This window comes from Rhinolophus hipposideros (assembly GCF_964194185.1).
Source record: "Rhinolophus hipposideros genome assembly, chromosome: 9".
Lineage (NCBI taxonomy): Eukaryota > Metazoa > Chordata > Mammalia > Chiroptera > Rhinolophidae > Rhinolophus > Rhinolophus hipposideros.
The window spans coordinates 88,855,832-88,875,858 of NC_138055.1; the positions used below are offsets into that span (position 1 = coordinate 88,855,832).

Below are 20,027 nucleotides of genomic sequence, written 5' to 3' on the forward strand. Positions count from 1 at the left end.
TTTCTCCACTTTTGTGCCAAGGGCCAGCTCCCACGCCAGCCTATGGTATGGGAGTGTGAGGCTGGGTGCCCCCTCCCTTGTAGTCTTCTCCTCTCCAAGCGGAGCCCACAGCCTCCCCCCATCCTCACACAGCTCTTCTGTTGCTCCTGTCCCCCTCGGGTCCTCCCAAGGACTCAGCTTCTTGGCAGGGCCTGCATGACACAGATGCCATGGTCCCGTCTTGTGCCCTCTCTGCTCACTCATTCCTCCCGTAGAAAGGCTGAATTTCCTATGGTGGCCAGCATACCAGTCTACGAGTTCATTTCATCTTCTCCATTCCCTGGGGAGGATACATGCACACCCCCATTTTGCTAACGAGGAGACTGAGCTGCAGGAAAGTTTGGTATTGTGCTCACGATCACCTGACTGGTAAGTTGCAGAGCCAGGGGCCTCGCTCCATTCAAGCTTTGCTGCTGCTGAATGAGGATTCCATCAGGGTCGAGGACAGCAGTGGCCAGTGTCAGAAAGCCCTGTCGTGTGTGGTACCCAAACGTTTTCTATGACCAGAGCTGTCTGCAGCCCTTGGCGCTGTCCTCAGCATATGGAAAATAACCCGTGATCATTTCTCCAGAATAGTGTTTTTAGCCTGGGTCCATGGAGTCTATAAAGCCTCTGAACGCGGAGGTAGAATTTGGCATGTATGATATGACATGCATTTTTCTGGGAAGAGAGCCTGGAGCTCTTACCAAAGGTGCTAGCACCCAGAAAGGTTCTACAGGTCTGGGGGGTAGGGAGACCAGGGTAATGCTGGCTGGCAAGAAAAAGGAAGGAAAAAGAAAATCTCGGTATCCATCGCTGATTGCGTTCTCCGGGGAGCAGACTCTGAGTTCAGGGCGCTGAATGTTTATTAGGGGATGCACTTGGGGTCAACACCCGTGGAAGGGAAGGCAGGAGCACAGTATGAGGCAGAGGGAGAAGTCAAATGCAATGGAGGTAAACAAACGCCTTGGCCAATCCCAGGCGAGCTCTGACGTGAGAATGACCTATCAGCTTACCCCATGTTGGGTCAGAACGACTGAGCCTTTATATCACTACCTCAATTAGTCACTGGATGCGGACAGCCCTGGGAAGGCTGTGAGTTTGGGCCAAGTAGCTGTCTGCAGCTGAGACAGTCCCTGAAGTGGCTGATGGGCTGACCACTAACGACAGCCTCCAACAGCGTTCCCAGAGCTAGGCGAGTCAGTCCTGGGGGAGGGTCTGGGTGTACACCACCAAACCCAGCCCAGTATCTCTGCCCTTGAGGAAGCACTACAGATTAAATGATATCCACCACCCTCCCCTCTGCCCACATGTCCATCCATCCATCCATCCATCCATCCATCCATCCATCCATCCATCTGTCCATTTAACAGTTATTAAACATGTTTCATGAGCCAGCCCACTGTCATAGGCACCTGTGAGAAGAAGGTGTACATGGAGCAGTCTGGTGGAGGAGAGAAACACATCCGTGAATAATTCGAGCACAAAGTGGTCATTGCTGAAATAGAGGCAAGTGCCAAGAATTATTAGAGCACATAGGAGGCTGGGACTGACTTCCTGGGGGCAATGAATGAGTCTCAGAAGTGTTGATAAGACAGAAAGGAGTGGATGGAAGAGTAGGGGCATGGAAAGGAGAAGGCAGGTCAGCCAGAAGGAAGTCATGTGACAGGCATTGTGCTCTGAGAGGGCATGGCAGATTTGGGGAGTTTGGGTGTGGACAGAGTGGTTAGATCAATCAGAGGAGATGAGGCTGGAAAGGGAGATTGGGGTACGATCATGAAGGGTCTTGAGTGCCACACTGGTGGACTTTATCCCAGCAGTGCTGGACAGTCATGATGGGTTTTGAACAGAGAACTGGCATTAAAGCAGCTACATTTTAGGAAGTCAAGTCTAACAGCACACATGATAGTCTGGAGTGGTCACTGGAACCCCCAAGGGTCATGTGTGTGCCAGGCCCAGGCATGCTCAGCAGGTACCTAGCCTCCTTCTGAGCACAAGCTGCTTTCCCCCTGAGTGGCCCTCCACTGGTGTGATGTGCAGTTCCAGCACACCGGTCATCCTGATCCTGGGCACATGTAATGTTCCTCTGAGCAACTCTTGTTCCCTCACCTTCTGAAAGACTTTCATTTCCCATACTCACATCCTGTGTTCTTGTGTATGGAGTGACTTCCGTGGATGGGCTAGGCCACGTATGTGTATCAGCCTAACGTCTTGTGGGCACAACCAAGCCTTCTAAGAGCCTTTCCCTCTGATGCCCCCACACTCTTATTTTTACCTTCTCAACCCAGGGAAGATTCTTGTGACTAGCATCTCCCATATGTTAGCAGTGGCCCCGAGTTTTTCCAGGCTAGTGGGCTGCCATTTAAGGAATCGTTTTTGCAGCTGGATATCAGGCTCAGGACAGCTAAGATCACCAGAATCCCTCTCCAGGAGCTCAAGGGAGGGGCTTACAAGAAGCTAAGCAGGTCACACAGGGGAACCCATCCACATGATTCCTGTCCAAGTACCAGGCTGCCTGAAATCCCACTAAGGATGGAGGCTTCATGATGTGAGGTCAGCCCAGCAAACTCTGGAAGCTTAAGCAACACAGACTGTGTCTTGGAAGGAGTCATGTTCCAAGTGCTGGGACAATGAGCCTCTAGTTATATAAGAGACTGTGGATTGAAGGAGATGGTCCTTCCAGGTATGGCAGCTTAGGCGGAAGAGTTGAACCTCTTTCCTCAGACCATTTTCACAGACGGAGTGCAGAGAGGGAAACACAGATTGGGAACATTCTGTCGGTGCTCAGCCACCAGATAGAGGTGCTGAGCTCTCAGGCCTCCGTCGCTCCCTGACAGAGTGCCCAAAGCACACATCTGCACAATGGGCACTGGACAGATGCCCACCTGGGGATGCCCACATTGCAGTGGCTACAGTTAACAGGATTTCCTGTACGTAGTGAATACACAGATTCCTCAGAAGCCATGGATTCCATGACCTGGTGAGACCATAGACCAAGGCCCTTCGCTGTGTTCTTTCTCCTCCAGATGGAGATCTGGGGTGGGAGGAAGCCTCAAGGAAACCAGTCCATCTTTAGTCTTCTCCCTAAAGACCTTGGCAGTTAGTCTGGAGGGCTGGGAAAGGCCAGGAGGTATGATGGAAAAAACCCTATTGTTTCTGTTTTGTGAAGGTTGACAGGAAGGCTAAATGTTAGAACCGTTTCCACTTAGGAAGTCTCCGTGCTATTTTCTGGAGATTCCTTTATGACTCCATGCTATGCGGTTCCAGCTCAGAATATAGTCACCAGTGCCATCACCATTTATCAAGGACCATTGTGTGCCAGGCAATGTACTAGGTGTTTTGCAAGCTATAGGCACCTTGCAAAGGAGTTACTGAAATGCCCGTTTTGTAAATGAGGAAATAGAGCTACAAGGAGGCTGGGTAACTTCCTCAAGGTCACATAGTATGTAGCAGAACCGGGCTTCTACCCCAGGTCTTCCCAAAATCAAGCCCCATGTTCTTTGCCCTATACTATATAACCTTAAACTTCGCCATAGTGATGACAGCAGTCCTCGGTTTCCACAACCACCTTCTACCACACAAGTCTGCGACGAACTCTAAAGAAGGAGGGCAGGGACAGGGATCCCCTTTCCAACACTTCCACTTTTAATCATATACCTGGAAGGGCTGCAGTCTCTCGGGTCCCCGTACACACAGGTGGGCAAAGGTAGAGTTGACTCCAACAGTCAGAGAGCCTGGAACCTTGGGGTTGGTGAGCTTTGGTGGACTAGCATTGGCACTGCAATCCAAGCTCCCAGAATATTTGAGCTGCAAGGGTCCTTAAAGATGAGTAAGCTCCTGCCATGTGACCAGTGATGAAACTGACCAGGTAGAGGACATGAATTACCCAACGCCACACAGTTATTTAGAAGCATTGTATATACGTGTGGGGGGGTGGGGGTGGGGAAGAGAGAGAGTGATCGCCCATGTACACACACACATGCATGTATGTGCACGTGCTGGAGATGGCCGTGGGGCCTCCTGACTCCCGAGCCTTCTGAATGAGTTCAGGTGAGAAGGCCGTGGAGCTTTTGTCTACATCCAGACAAAGAATGCTCTTTTGAAATTTTGTTTTGTTTTAACACAAGTAGTTTATTTGGGATGGTGACCCTAAGAAGTGTTGGTAAGGAGTTAGGAATGAGATGCCGAAGGGAAGGAAGTCGGTACAGCTTCATTAGTAATCAGGTCATTGCTATGGCCGCCTGGGGCTCCATTCCACTGGGCGCTCGTGGGAGAGGGTGTGGAAGGCACTTCAGAGTGGTTCTGCCCAAGGGACCAGGAAGCTGGTCCCCATCCTCCAGCCCCCACTGTCTCTGGTTGTGCTGTGGAGTGGCACCAACTCCCCAGAGCCTCTTGCCAAACACACTCCAGCCATCAAAGAAAACAAGGGGCCAGTTTAAAAGGTGTTTGTAGCCCTGAGTAGCCACCAGTTCTCTAACGAGTCTTGAAAGCTTTTGGGGTGGAGCGGCCTTGGGCATCTGCACCAAGGACAGTCGGAGAGGAGATGGATGAGGCTGAATATCGGCCTGAATGCCAGGGCTGGGAGGCAAGCTGTGCTCACAGAGGGTACGGGCTATTTCCAAGTGCCCTGCCGGAAGAAAGCGCTTTAGCAAGAGGAGTTGAAGTTAGAGTTTAGAAAGAACCTCCTGGTGATACTGGTTAAAAGCATATCAGATATCCAGAGCTCATCCAACTATGCAGCTTCTTTGGTGGCTGCACAAGAACTGATGGAGCAAAGGAATATGCGGCAGCAAGGAGGTTGCCTGAGGGGATTGGAGGCCCCTGGTTCTAAGGCTGGCCAGGGAGCGCTCCTTTATCTGGTGCGGAGGGGGCAGGGGATGAGGGAGCCGGGGGATGCTGGGAGGACAGGCGGAGGCTTCGTGAAGAGAGAATCCTTCACCCTGCGCTTGGTTATTCTAGCAGCAGAAGGCTCCAAAGTTGGGTGGAAGCAATAGGAAGAGGCCTCCTCTGTGGTGCAATTTGGGGCATCTTATGTGGAGGCAAAGCCTTGGAAGAAATAAGTTCAGTCCTGAGGTTGCCCAGCTCTCTGATTAGGTCCACCCCACCTCCCTGGGCTCCTGCTTCTCATCTGTAAGAAAGGGAGATTGGAAGCTGAACCAGATGACCCCAGGGTCCCTTCCAGTCTTGACCTTCTGTCACTGTCCACTGAAGAGGTTATCCTCTGGCCCTTGGGTCCTCTTTGATTTTTTGATTCTGTCATCAGCAAGTATTTATTGAGCACTCATCTTTGCCCAGCATTCAGTGAGGAGAAGGGAATCAAATGGAATATACGTCCTGGCCTCTAGGAGGGGACAGATAGGGGAAACAAGAATTAAGGTTAATTGAGCACTTTGTGTCAGACACTGTGCTAAACGCCTTACATATACTGACTCCTTTACCCGCGCCCCCATCCAATAACCCTGGAGGGTGGGTACTAGTACCTCCACTACACAGATGAGGAAACCAGGACTCAGAGAAATAGCAACTTGACCAAAGCCACACAGTGGCAGAGCTTGGACTTGAGACCATGTGAGACTTGATGCTTCTCCTCCTATGTGGAATAGCCACTGACTCTCTAAGCACAGCTCCTAGTATTCCAGCGAATGGAGCAGTGAAAGCTGGAGTCATCTGGGAAGGCTTCATGGAGGAGGTGGCTTATCACTGGGCCTTGAGAGAAGGGTAGAACTTGGAGCTGACAGGGGGAGTAACCTGAATGCACTAGTGCCCCAGGGCAGGCTGGATTGTATACTAGGCTGGTGGGCAGCAGCTACAACACAGTCTCCTGGTGGCTCCATGGGAGAAGAGAAGGGGCCGGGGAAAAACAGGTGTTTCCCTAAACCTATCAGGGCAAGAAACTTCCTCTTCACAGACCAGCCCAAAAAAACTGAGTTCACCCACCCTGGACAGGCTTTATGCTTAAGCCAGACCTATACGCATCACTCCTTCCCCCAGATTCATTTAGGCAGTCTAAAGATGGAGCTGGTTCAGTGTGTGTCAGCTTCCTCACAGCTAGCCCACTGATAACTATGATAGTTAACGCTTATACATAGCCGTGACCATGAACCAGACACTGGTTGAAGAACTTTAACTTAAGCATGCCAACGTCTATGAGGTATTATAGATACTATTATTATGCCCATTTTATAGATGGGGAAACAGAGGTACAGTTAGGTTAAGCAACCTGCTCAGAGTCCAGAGCTAATAAGAAGCAGAGCCTAGATTTTAACCCAGTCTACTCTTAAGCACTCTGCTCTAGTGCTTCTAACCAGAGTTTCATAAGCTCTAGCCATAGTTGCCTCTTCCCTCTGCACAGGATACCCTCCCCAAGTTCAGGTTCTCCTTACCTGGGGCTATTCCCTGCCAAGATAGCCCCTCCCTAGAGGGGACTGTAGGAGACAGCCCCACCAGCTCCCACCACTAGGAAGACCCAGTGCTGCCAGAGTGCCTAGTTTCTCCCCCACCCCACACCCACACGCACCCTGTCCCCCTTTCCCCCAACCGAGCACCGTTACCTTTTGTTTACAGTGACGGCTCCTGCGCCCAGGCCGGTGGGGGCATGGAGGACTCCATGGTAGCAGCGGCGGTGGTGGCAGCCTGCAGACCCAGTGCCCATGCCCTGAAGGCTCAAGCCCAGGAGCTGCAGGAGGAGGAGGTGCGGCTGGGGGCAGGGGGTGCCTCCCCGCGGGCTGGCCCCCACCGCGAGGCCTCCCCAGGCCAGCAGCAGCCTGCCCTGGCGACGGCGCTCTGCTCCCACGCCCCTGCCGCCTCCGATTACGAACTCTCCCTTGACCTAAAGAATAAACAGGTACCCTGGGCCTCTAATGGTGGGTGGGAAGGGTGGTGAAGGGACCCTGCCTTTGGGAGCTGTCCAGGGTACCAGGGATCTCCCCATCTGGGCCCATCTCTGCTGTAGCACTAATTCTCCCCAAATTAGCTAAGTAATCTGCCCTTTGCTGCAGCCTAGTCCCTCAGGCAACCAGCCCCTACATGGAAGGGTCACACTCTTTCAATACCAGGTCCTTAGACAATGTGTTCAGGGCTCTCTCTGCTCCTCTCACCATGTGCAAGAAACCTAGACTGCCCCACAAAGCTCTAGGCAAATGGTCCATTGTTCTCTGGGGAAGTCCCACCACCACTCATTACTTAGAAAAGATAGCCCAGCTTACATGCCCACTCAAGGGACAAACCCCATGTCTAGGCACACACAAGCTCAAACGAGCTTCGAAGATAGTGGTCTCCTCCCAGTAGACTGAGGAGCCCCAAGAATGACTGGAATTGGGGAACTTCAAAGCTCCCCTATTGGAAAACAAGTACCATTGAGAGGTTCTAGGCTTCCATCTTCTATTCTGTGGTGCGTTAGGAGAAAGTGGTCAGTCATGGGTTTCCCATTGAAACCCCTCCGCCCCAATGATAATGCCAGTTTGTCGTGGTGGACAATTAAGAGACTTGAAGGAAGTCTGTGAGTGTGTGTGTGTGTGTGTGTGTGTGTGTGTGTGTGTGTGTGTGTGTCACTGTCAATGTGCTTAGAGAAGGACATTTTGACTTGATGCTGTTAAGCAAGAACATTGAATGCTGAGCCAGAGACAGGGCATCCAATCTTTGTTCTTCCTCCAGTTACTCTGGACGTTGGGAGTGCCATTTAAGCACTCTGGGTCTGGTTTCTCATCAACAAAATTGGGAATCAGACCTTGAAGTATCTCTTAGGTCCCTTTTGCTCTGAAATGTGTAGGTTCCAAAGAACCAATCTTTAACCCAGTAAACAAGGTTAGTCTTGGGAAGGGAAGGTGGTAGAAGGGTCACTAAGACTGATCCAAGCTCAGCCAACCTTCTCTCTTTCTTCAGACATCGATGCCATACTGGATCAGGGGGCCGCTGCAGTTCGTTGCGTCTGGCTCTAGAAAAGTACTTGACATAGATACTCCTCTCGTGGTAACTTGTAGACAGGATTAGATCACAATGTAGTCGGGTGGGTTGTTCTCAAACAGAATTCTCAAAAAGGGTTGTTTTTCTACCAGTGCTAATTCCAGGGTCATTGAGTGGGTCGCTGTCCTTGGTGCTGTCCAGTTCAATCATTTTAACTGCTGTCTGATGACACAGCTAATAGCGGACAGCTAATACCTTGATGATAGAATCCAAGATTTTAAAAATATCTCATCAGGATAGAAAGATGGTTTAAATGAAAAGAGTCAAATGAAATAGGGAAAAATCTAAAGTTCTGCTCTTAACTTTGAAAAGCCCATGGCACTAGCATAAGACGGACAGGCTTGGTCCTGGGAGAAACGCCTTAGGGCTTCAGTTCATTATAAGCTTAAGATGAATCAACAGCCAGTGAAGCAGCTGCCAGAGAAGCCACCACCACAGGCTCCACAGAAGGCTCGACAAGGCCCCAGAATAAGGGAACAGCCAGCCAGAGCCCCACACTAGCTACTGGCCAGGCCTGGCTGGAGCCTGTGCTTTGTTCTGGGAGCTCAGTTTAAGGGTGGAGATGAGAATCCTGAGGTTCTGAGGTTCTCCTAAGAGGGAAAACAGGATTGGCTGGTGTCATATAGAGAAACTGTACACGTGAAAGCAAGCTCTATATACAGAAGAGCTGGCATGTGAAAAAGGGATTAGATGTATTTTCTATCATTCCAGGCAACAGTAGTGGTTCTAATGTATGAAAGCTATAGGATAGGAAGACTTTAGCTCAATTAACAATTAGAGCTGTTAAAAATATAGACTGTCCTGCTTGTGAGGTAGTGAGTTCTGCATTGCTGGGAATGGCCGTGCAGGGGCTAGACCACAGCCTGTCTGGACACTTGGCCCAGATGAAAGCGGTCCCTCAATTCCCCATGACTCTGCTCCTTGAGACAGAGACACTCTCTTATTCATCTTTGTATCCTTCCCCCAGCATCTAGCAGAGTGTCTTGGACATGGTAAGAGCTCATCAAGTGAACACTTTTTGAATAACTATGATGTGCAAAGCAGCAAGACATGGTCCCTACGTGCCCCTCAAAGAGATTACATTCAATGTAAGGAGGATCCTGTTAATAACAGCAAAAACAACTCATGCTTTGGCTTGGGCAGGAGAATTATTTTAATTCTGACTCACTAGGTGGGATATGGAGAGTTGTATAGGGTTCTGATTAACACATGGACCTCTTTTTTTATAGTGGACATAATTCTAATAGATGGGTTTATATGTCAGGTCAGCAGGAGTGGGGCGGGAAAGGTGAGAGTTAGTGGAGGGTGGTGGGGCCCTCATGCTGAGTGGCTCCAGCCCTGCAGAGGAGCTCACCTCCCCTGCCTCATGTACCTCTCTGCGCCAAATGTAGGTTGGGGGTGGGAGGAAGGAGGAAGGGGAAAAGAGGGTTCAGGGGCTAGAGAAAAGTGATTAAAATGGCACACACACATAGGAGACTTATCTCTGCTCCTCTCTTCTGCAAGTGAACTGTGTGACCTTGGGTAAGTTGCTTAATTTCTCTGGGCCTCATTGCCTCATTGTGGCATATCTTTTTGGGTCTTTGTACATACTATTCCCTTTGTCTCCATTACTGATGTTCCTACTCCCTCCCTTGCTTTGGGACTCACTTTTGGTGCTCTTTCCTCCCCCTTGGCAGCTTCCCATGCCCTCCCATGGCCACACATGAATGAATGAATGAATGAATGAATGAATGAATAAGTGAATGAATGAATGCAGCCTGCCTATTCTCTCTGCCCCCAATCTCCTCCCCACAGCTTCACAGCGAGCAGGTCCTCCTGCACAGCCTCTCTCGCCCTCTGCTCCCTTTGTCCTCAACTCTCACTTCACCTCAGTAATCCTTGGGGCTAAAACTTTGGGAAACAGGGAGGGAACATGCAGGTCCCTTTGGGAGCCCCTTCAGGAAAGTGGCTGTGGCAAGGATACAGAGAGCACAGGAGGGATTTCCCAATTCATTCAGGCTCTCTCGGGAGATGTGTCCTGTTCTCTGTCACCCTGGAGGAGCAGCCCATGCGAGCCCATGGGCTATGGAGCTGCGGTCAGCGGCATGCACATCCTTCTCCTCGAGGCAGGATCCTGGGTGGAAGCCATGTTCTCCTTCTGGAGAGCCGCCCCTTCTCCGACCGACCTCCCATACCCACGACTCAGGGCCCAGCCCCACCACGGGGTACCTCTCAAGGGGAGAAGTGGTGGCTGTGTTTCCAACTCTCTGGGCCCCCGTATCCTAGTTTGCGAAACGAGGGGTTGTAGCAGAGGTGTCTGTGGACCTGCCCACTCTGAAGGTGAGAGCTCCACGTGGCACAGAGGGCCCCAGGGACCAGCCGCCGGGACGGTGGTGGAGGCACAGCTGCTCTGTTGGGCCCTGTGTGAGACCTGGGGCCACCATGACATAAAGACACAGCCTCAGTCAGGGAGCCCACATTCCAGCGGCAGGGGCCGACGTGTGACCAGTACTAGGGGACACAAACAGCACTCTGTGTCGGCACAGTCCTGGACGTCTTCCAGGCATTAGCTCCTCAGATCTGCCCCATATCCCAGCGAGCTGGGTCCTGCTACTGTCCCCAGGGAAGAGTGAGAAGACCGAGGTTCAGTAATATGAAGTAACCTGCCCAAGGGCGTGACCCAGGTGTGCAATCCCCCATGTCGCCAAGACTTGGACTCCACAGTCTAAGACTTTAACCCAGCACCTGCCACCATCTCCTCCATTACAGTGAAGGGTAGTTCCATGAAGTGGTACCCAGGACACAGGGGAAACCCCAAAGAGGGCAGCAGCCCAACCTGCTGTTCAAAGTAGGCTTCTTGGAGCAGCTCCCCTGAGGGAGCCTCTGTGACCTCGGAGCAGCTGAGCTGTAGCACCCCACCCCTACCTGGCTGTAGGCAGGAAAGCTTGCCGGGGCGTTCCTGCTCCCAGCCAGACCTCAGTGCCCCGCCGTCTTGAGCTTTTCTGTATCTCGGACAATGGGCAGGGAGGTGGACACACAGAGAAGATGCAGGAGGGACACACTTCCCAGTTGGGCCGGGCTCTCCCGCGGGCTGCCCCGAGCATCTCCTAAGCTCCTCTGCCTTCCCACACTCTGCTCCTCAGCCTCGTGTCAGGTTTGCTTTGCCTCATCCTGCAGGCTCCTACCATGTCATGCTTTAACGTTCTCAATTGAGAATCCTTGGATCAGAGGAAATCCTCGCTCACATGTGAAAGCCCCACACGCTTACCCAGGCCTCGCTCCCCCACGTTCTTCAGCACTGTGCCCCCCAGCTAGATTCTCTCCCTCCCCGATCCTGCCATGGCAGCCATCTCTCAGTGGCAACCTGAAAAGAGGGAGCATGTTGTAATTAACACTGAGAGGCTCATTAGAGAGACAGAGCCCCCGAGCCTCCCTCCACTGCTTCTTCTGGCAGAAGCTGAGCGATTGCTCTCTTGGGAGGAGGTGAGGCCACAATTACCCATGATTCATGGGGTTGAGAGGGAAGTGAGCAGAGCTGCTCCTTGGCCAGTGGGCCCAGAAGCTTCTCCCTCCCTGGGGCCGTCCCTGCCTTCCACATCCATCTCTCTCAGTTCTCTGACCTGGCCCTGGTTAAGAACAGGGTTACAGGGGATGGGAGGGCCTGGCTGGAGAGGGAGCTGACCTGGGGCATTGCCAAGTCCCCAAGCCCTACGGGAAGTGGGGTGGGGGTGGGGGTGGGCAGTGGGTGTGCAGCATTTGACTCTAAGCCCGGATCCAGAAGAGAGCCTGCATATTTATTTCTCCTGGGACATAGGAGAGAGTTCAGTTTAGTTCATGTCTGCAAACATTATTAAGCCCCCACCATGACTCTGGCTCAGTGCTGGGCACTAGGGATACAGAGACAGGTAATACTGTAGGTATAGTCTGTGTGTGTGAAAGCATTGAGGGTGGGAAGGAAGCAATGGGCACACGCAGGCTCAGGGTGCAGCAGGCAAGGCTGGAATAAATGGGGGATGGTTGTATTCAATGCACTGCAACAAATGGAGAAGATCCAGCAACTGAATTCACATCCCACAGTGAGCAGTGGCTCTGTGTCAGGCTCTGTGCTGGGTGCTGTACATGGATGTCTACGACATACTGAGGCCTTGAATAACGTATGCTCTGTGGGAGTCTGGGGAGGGAGGGGGGGCTAGGTAAATATCACAAAGAGTAGTGGAGAAAACGGAATGTCAAAGAGATATATGAAACAACATTGTACACGAGGACCCAAGACAGGGAGACCTGGTCTGATTGGGGGACTGGGAAGGCTTCATGGATGAAGCACAGTTGAGAAGAGTCTTTTTTTTAAGATTTTTTTTTTAATTGTGGAAGGGGAAAAGTGTGTATTTCCAGGACTTTATCGGGGAACAGTGTGTTTTTCCCAGGGCCCATCAGCTCCAAGTGGTTGTCCTTCAATCTAGTTGAGGAGGGTGTAGCTCAGCGCCAAATCCAGTTGCCATTTTCAATCTAGTTGCAGGGGGCGCAGCCCACCATCCCATGCGGCAACTTTATCGTTAAGAGTACATGTTCCAACTGAGCCGTCCTGTCCGGCCGCCCACTGGGAGCTCAGTGACAGCTCAGCTCAAGTCGTTGTCTTCAATCTAGTTGCAGGGGGCGCAGCTTGCTGGCTTATGTGGGGATCGAACCAGCAATACTGCTGCTCAGAGCTCATGCTCTAACCAACTGAGCCATCCCGTCGCCCCCAAGACAGGTCTTGAAGAAAGGAGACAAGTTTTACCTGGAGGGAAGGGGATAAGAGCGGGAGTTGAGGGTGGGGAGAGCACTGCAGGCTGAGCAAGTCCTCGGAGTGAGAGAGGCCCGGGTGGGGGTGGGGGGAAGAGCAGAGTAGGGCTGGTGTGTTCACGGACTTTGTGTAGTAGAGGCTGGAGGCAGGGCTCGCCAGACTGCTCAGCATCAGAATGTCAGGAGGAAGCATTTGTTCTTTAGGGCACTGGTCTCAAGCAGCAGAGGGCCTCTGCTCTCATCTGCTCCTGGAGAGCATTGATCAGGGTCATAGCGTGTAAGGTGGGAGCGGGAAAGGTGAGATGGAAGCAAGAGGCCATGAGGCCGCTGGAATGGTGCAGGTGGGAGTCAAAGAGCCCCATGTGGCAACAATCTGGTGGAAAGGTCAGGATGACGGCAAAAGGCATGGGGGGGTGACTATAGGACTTTGAGGTTGAATGTGTGGAGGATGGGGCAAAGGGGGACCCAAGGACAAATGAAAGGTTCCCAGATTGGATGGCAAAACACAGTTGGGCAAATAAGGAAGTCAGTGAGAGCTGGTTTGGGTGAGGTGGGGAAAGACAATAGCTCTGCATAGGTGGATGAGGAACCCGATTTAAGGTCTGTTGGAAATGCAGGATCAAGGCTCCGAATGGAGATCTGAGAGCTATTGATAATCATCATTGTCATTACCAAATAGGTACCACTTATTGAACACCTACAATGTGCCACATGCTATGTGAAGTACTGTAAGCCTCACAACCAGCCACAGAGTCAGCAGGATTAGCCTCATTTAACAGATAAGAAAACTGAGAGTGAGAGAAGTTAAGAAACTGTCCAGGGTCAACCTGCAGGGAAGAGGCAGACCTGGGACTGGATATGTGCCTTAAGGCTTGTTCATCAACCCATTAAAGTGGAGTGAAGTTAGAACAACGTGGTCGAGGTTCTCAGACAAGAGGTAAGAACACCTTCGGAATTGCCACAAAGACTCTGCCTGAGACGGTTTCCCTCTTAATTACTTGCTAATTGTCAGCTACCAGAGACTGCTCTAATGACTTCCAACAAGAAGTCATGGAAGATGTCCAGAAATGCATAGAAAAATAATTAAAACGTGTCTGGAGAATGGAAGACGGCACACATGTGACTTGTAACTAGCATGCTTAGGAATTTGGAGGTCAAAATATAGGATTAAGGAGCTGTACGGAGGTGGCAGAGCCGAGGACAGAGTTTCAAGATGATAAAAATATCAAGAGGTGCAGAAAAGAGGGAGGAAGAAGGTTGAGGATGGGCCACTGGATTTAGTGATTAAACGTCATTGGTGATCTTCCTGGGAGTCATTTTAGAAGATTGGTAAGAGCAGGCGGCAGGCTGAAAGGCGTCTGGGCATATGGGCTTGGGTCAGCATTTTGGCATTTGTCCATGGAGTGAGGCAGAGGGTGTAGACTGCCCCTCCAAAGAGTTCAGTGGAATTAGAAAGTGCTGCAGAGCAGGGGAGACGAGCAGAGTTGTGTTTTAGCCTGGGGAGATCTGGGAGAATCTACAGGCAGGTGAAAATGGGCTAATGGAAGGGCGAGTGTTGGAAATGCAAGTCAAAGGAAAAGTAGAGAATCAAGTGAACTTACAAAAGAGGCAAAAGAGGGTGAGATCACCAGCTCCGGGAGAGGAAAGTTACACGTCAGATTAGGAAGGTTTTTGAGAGTCACAAAAATACCTTTGGAATTAATTCTTTAATGTATTCAAAAAATATTCATTGAAGGACTACTTCCTATGTGCTGAGCACTGGAGCTAAAGCAGTGAACATGGCAGGCAAAGTCTCTGCCTTCATGGGGCTTATAGTCTAGTGGAGCACTTGATGGAACAGATTCGAGAATTTAAAATCTGGTTTTCTTCTCTGCTTGGAGGAAGCATGGACAGTGGCTGGTAGAAGACATCTCCTAGGCTGATCTCAGCCAGCCTTCTGCCTCGTAGCAGGATGGTACCGTGACAGGGGGATGGACCCCTGTACTGTTTTGGAAACATTTCAGACAATGGGATTTCATAGTTTTCCTCTGTAGCCAATAGCATCTCACAACCTGAAAAGAATGTTCTCGGGCCTGGGGCTTCCCTAGAAGTATGACTAGGCCAGGTAGAAACAAGGTATGAATTCCTGCCTGATGTCAGTTTCTCATGGTGTTTGGGGAGGGGTAAGAGGGAAACAGAAATTGAGAGAGAAGGAGGACGTTAACTGTTTAGTTCCCCTCACTCTACACTTCCCCTTGGAGGATTTTCCCGCCTAAGCCATGGCCCATCTCCATGTCAGGCCTGGGGACCCCTCCAGAGTTCCGCAGGGAGAACGCCTGAGCTACAGTGCTCTCTGCCTTCTGGCATGATTTCCACAAAAGCAGAAGCAGAATGCCTGGAAGGCAGGTGTTTCTCTGGAGCTCCTGGGTACATGAGCCCATACCTAGACAAAGACCCGGTAGGCGACTGTCCAGTTGGTACGGTGGCGGAATTCTAAGAGGGCTCCCGAGATTCCTGCGCCTTTGTGTATACATCCTGCTTAACACCCCCTCCCACTCAGGCAGGACTAGAGAATATGAAGAGAGGTCACTCCTATGATTAGGTTACCAATCAGTTGACTCTGAGTTCATCAAAAAGGAGGTCATCCTGGATGGCCTGACCTGATCAGGTGAACCCTTTAGAAGAAGGTCAAGCATCTGAGAGACATTCTCCTGGTGGCCTTGAGGGGCCAAACTACCCCGTTGTGAAGAGGGCCATGTGGCTGAGAACAGCAGGCAGCTTCTAGAAACTGAGGCCCTCAGTCTTACAATCTCAAGGAACTGAATTCTGCCAACAGCAGTGTGCTTGGAAGAGGACCCCAAGCCTTTTGTGAGATTGCCACCTTGATTTTAGCCTGGTGAGACCCCAAGGAGAGAACTGTGTGCAGACTACTGACCTACAGAACTGTGAGGGCATGAATGGGTGTTGCTGTAAGCGGCTAAGTTTGTGGTAACTTGCTAGGCAGCAAGAGATACGTGACACACTTGGTATGGTTTTCTCAGAGCAGCTTGCAGGCCCCTGCAACACGATGACCGTGCAGACTGGGAGAGCTTCCTGCCTTCTGCTTAAGACCTTGTACCTTGTGAAATGCAAATGCTTTTGGGAGGAGTCATGTAGGAAGCCATTTGGGCCATCCAAACCTTAATATGAATAAATTTTCCAGCTACCTTCAGAGAGGAGGGTTGGATGTGGGGAGAGAGACAGCATAATGCCACAAGGTGTGAAGATGGGGAAGGGTACTGAATGGTGAGACTAGGAGAACTGAAGTCAGGATTGAAGATGACGTTTGATTTACCAGGGATTGTTGCTCTGAGGTCTCCTGGGCTAGGAGTGTGCCTCTGCTGGTCCAGCTGTGGGGCACCCACAGGGAGGGAATTGCTGGGGTTGTGAGGAGGCAGTCACTCCAGCTGCAGTCCCTGGTGGGACAAGTGGAACAGGAAGTGGGCAGATGGGTTCGTTCTATTTAAGAATGAAATTTGGCCTTCCTGTCTGTACCCCATTCCCACCCATGACCCTAGGGGAACAGGGGAGGGATGATGTTCTTGCCTTTAGTTGTTTATCTCAGCCCACTTATCCTGATTCTTAGTTCAGAAATGACACCATGTGTAAATGGAGTGCATGGCTGTGAATAGGACATAATTTCAGGAATGCTTTCTCACATTCCAAACTTCCCCAAGGACTGAGCAGAGCCCACAATGCTATTGTTTGTCTATCCCCTTAGCACAAGATTTGTCCCTTATTTAAATGAAAAAAATCTCCAGAAAGGGGCATGGTTAAATGTTATTGGCCATTCACATTTCAGGAGGAATATCTTTCTAGTCCTTTCCCGAGAGGTTCAGATAAGAGAGAAAAAAGTAAAAGCGTAGTAACCTGAGGGGGAGAAAGGACCGTAGACACCGGACAGAGCTGAGAGGAGGTGAGTAGAGGCCTTGAAGACAACCTGGTGCCATGCCAGACATTTTCCTGGCTTCAGATCTCCCTGATGAGGCAGCACGCCAGCACCATTCAGCCCCGCCAAGCTGTGCCCTGGCTGTACAGCTCCCATTGTTGACAACAAAGGTGACTTGAATTGTCCAGCACGGTAACCGGAAGGGATTCCCACTCTTGAAACAGCCATCCATCATCCATCCATCCACCCATCCATCCACGTTTTTTGTTAAATTCACATTTATTGAGCGCCTACCATTTAGCAGCCCTTGGGCTGGATACTGGGAACACAGAGCCCATCAAACCTCAACCCCAATTCTCATGATGCCCCTGGTGGCAGGGATCTCCCCGATGCACTGACATGAACGCCGAGAGGGAAAGCAGGTGAACAGGAGTAGTAGCAACTTTTCTTTTTTAAAGCATTTCGGTTTAATTTTTTTTATTTTTAAATATACACAAAAGTAGAAAGACGAGTGTAATAAACTGTCTTAAAAGCATCACCCAGCTCCAACAATTTTTATTAACATTTTCATTGAAACCTTCCACGTTTTTTGATGGAGTATTTTAATACAAATTCAAGATATCATGCATTTCACCCATTAGTACTTCCGTATGCATCTCTGATAGGAACATTTTCAAATCACCACGAAACCAGCAATATCTGCCCACCATCAGCAACCCCTCGCTCCCCGGCCTGGGGCCTCACCTCCAATCCTACATCCCACACTTCTAGGGGTCTTGCCAAGGACCTGCTATGTCCTGGCTAGTTTTCAGACCTGAGCGCCTCGTGCCCCCCCACCCCCCCACACACTGTGCATTCCTGCAAAGTTTAGCCAGGTGGCTCCCTGCACTGATGGGACAGCCACCAGCACTGTTTTTGTTTTTGTGGGTTTTTTTTTTTGTAAGGGCAGTACAACCCCTTCCCTAACTTCCCTCTTCCTCCTCTGTGTCCTTGTTGCAGATTGAAATGCTAGAACACAAGTACGGGGGCCACTTGGTGTCCCGGCGCGCCGCCTGCACCATCCAAACCGCCTTCCGCCAGTACCAGCTCAGCAAGAACTTCGAGAAGATCCGCAACTCCCTGCTGGAGAGCCGCCTGCCGCGGCGGATCTCGCTGCGCAAGGCGCGCGCGCCCGCGGCCGAGGGCCTGGCGGCCGAGAAGGCGCTGGCGGAGGGCTGCGGCCTCCTGGGCCTCCCGCCGGCGCGCTCGCCCGCCCTGCCGCCCGCCGTGGCGGGCACGCTCACCGAGCTGGAGGACTCCTTCACCGAGCAGGTGCAGTCCCTCGCCAAGTCCATCGACGACGCGCTCAGCTCCTGGAGCCTCCAGACCATGTGCTCCCTGCAGGAGAGCGGCGCCTACCAGATCCAGCAGGCGCTGCAGGCGGGCGCGGGGCCGCGGGGCCTGGAGGCCGGCGTGCGCGCGCCGGACGGGGCCCGCCCGCGGCCGGGGGAGGACGCCGCGCAGGCCGCCGCCAGCAGCACCCTCATGATGGCTTTCCGGGACGTCACCGTGCAGATCGCCAACCAGAACATCTCCGTCTCCTCCGCCACGGCGCTGTCGGTGGCCAACCGCCTGGGGGCACAGACATGCCAGCCCCCCGCTCCGTCGGCGGCGGGCCACGCCGAGCAGGATGCCGCCCGGGGCCCGGACGCTGCGGGGGCCCCCGCCGCCCGCCAGGGGCGCGCGCCCGCGGAGACCACGTGCGCGGAGGCCGAGGCCGGCGGGGCCCCGCGCGCCAGCCCGCCGGGGGCCGCGGAGGCGGCGGTGCAGGCGGCCGGGGCCGCACAGGCCGAGGAGGAGGCCGGGGCCGAGGCCGGCGACACCGCGGAGCCGCTGAGCGGCAGCAGCACGTCCACCAGGTCCGCCAAGTCGGGCTCCGACGGGCCGGCCTCGGCCTCCAAGGAGGCGCTGCAGGCCATGATCCTGAGCCTGCCGCGCTACCACTGCGAGAACCCCGCCGGCTGCAGGTCGCCCACGCTCTCCACCGACACCCTGCGCAAACGCCTCTACCGCATTGGGCTCAACCTCTTCAACATGTAAGTGGGCGCGGGCCCCGAGCTGGAGCGGTGCTGCCCCCGGGAGGGCTCGGAGGGGGAAGGAGAGGCGGCACCATCAACCCGGCGTCCCCCCGGCGGCCGCCGTGCTGTGCCAGCTCCTGGACACACTGCGTACCAGTACACATTTTAGTTTTAACTGTTAATTTATTTTAAGAGGGATGAGTGACAAAATAACATGCCAAACCCATGCTTGCACCCCTGTGACTGCTTAACATGAAGCTAGGGTTTGAAAAGTGAGAGAAAATACACCATCAAGTGCATAATAGTACAGGTAGTATGAAGAGCGAGCAAAAGGATATGAAGTCAGGGCAACACAGCAATCTCGTGGGGTTGATGAAGACGAGAAACAGACCGTGAGCCAAGGAGAAATGAGGGAAAGTGGATGAGGGACGGGGTGGGGGAGAAGAGAAGAGACCTGTGTAAGGAGTACAGGTGGAAAGTACAGGTGGGACAAAGAGGGAAGAAGGAGACAGGGAGAGAGTGTGGAGCAAGCAGAGGCGGAGCACAAAGAGAATAGGGGAAGTGAAGGAGAGAAAGGAAAGGCTGCCAGAGCCCAGAGCTCACAGAGTCCCCAACCGGACCTCCCCTTGCAATCCGAATGTATACAGCCAGGGGCAAGTACAGGGCACACACGTGCCCCTCCCACAGAAATTTCAAGTATACCAGGTGCTGATCTGCACCCTCACTCACCCCTTTCTTCATAGCTCTCAGCCAGGAAGCACAGCATCCCTCCCACCCACATGCATGAGTGCCAGGCACTGCGGCGACAGAGATGCCTAAGACACGTCCTCTGGTCTCAAGAAGCTTATATCCTAGAAAGAAAAGCCACTGTTCATCAAGCATCCACAATCTTCCCGACGATATTAGAGATAGCATCATTACGCTGTTTTACAGAAAAGGAAACAGGCTCACACAAGAAAGGGGAGTTGCCAACTGTGGGACAGCTAGTAAACAGCAGCCGTGGATGAAGCCAGATTTGTCTGACTCCCAATCCGTTGCCCTTTCTCCTACATCAGGCCACCATCCTGGTGAGCACAGCCCCACCCCACACATGCATGGCCTCACTCTGCTATGCACACAGATGTTCCCACAGACACTGCGATCCCTCAAGACAGTGGTTCTCAAACTGTCTTTAGTGAAGGACAAGTTTGGGTTTTTACCCAATACATTGTGGGCCAATGCTTTTGGGAAACACAATAAAAATGAACTGCTAGCAAAACAATCACATGCTTAGCTGTCCTGAAAATGTCAAACTGCTATAAAAGGTCCCAAATGCTTACCCT

General features: G+C 52.2%; 1 protein-coding gene across 7 annotated transcripts in view; it reads left to right on the forward strand.

Moving 5' to 3' along the window:
* IQSEC3 (IQ motif and Sec7 domain ArfGEF 3) overlaps positions 1 to 20,027 on the forward strand; it is a 100,953-nt gene that overhangs the window by 45,184 nt on the left and 35,742 nt on the right. For 6 of the 7 annotated variants that reach the window (XR_013993964.1, XR_013993965.1, XM_081058793.1 and 3 more), the window contains exons 3-4: positions 6,583 to 6,862; positions 17,648 to 18,723. Coding sequence is in view for 5 of the 7 variants with exons in the window: in XM_081058793.1 (XP_080914919.1) it covers positions 6,583 to 6,862; positions 17,648 to 18,723 (1,356 nt within the window). In the remaining 2 variants the exon portion in view is untranslated. The remainder of the gene's footprint in view (positions 1 to 6,582; positions 6,863 to 17,647; positions 18,724 to 20,027) is intronic. The other variant, XM_081058797.1, reaches the window with a different exon arrangement.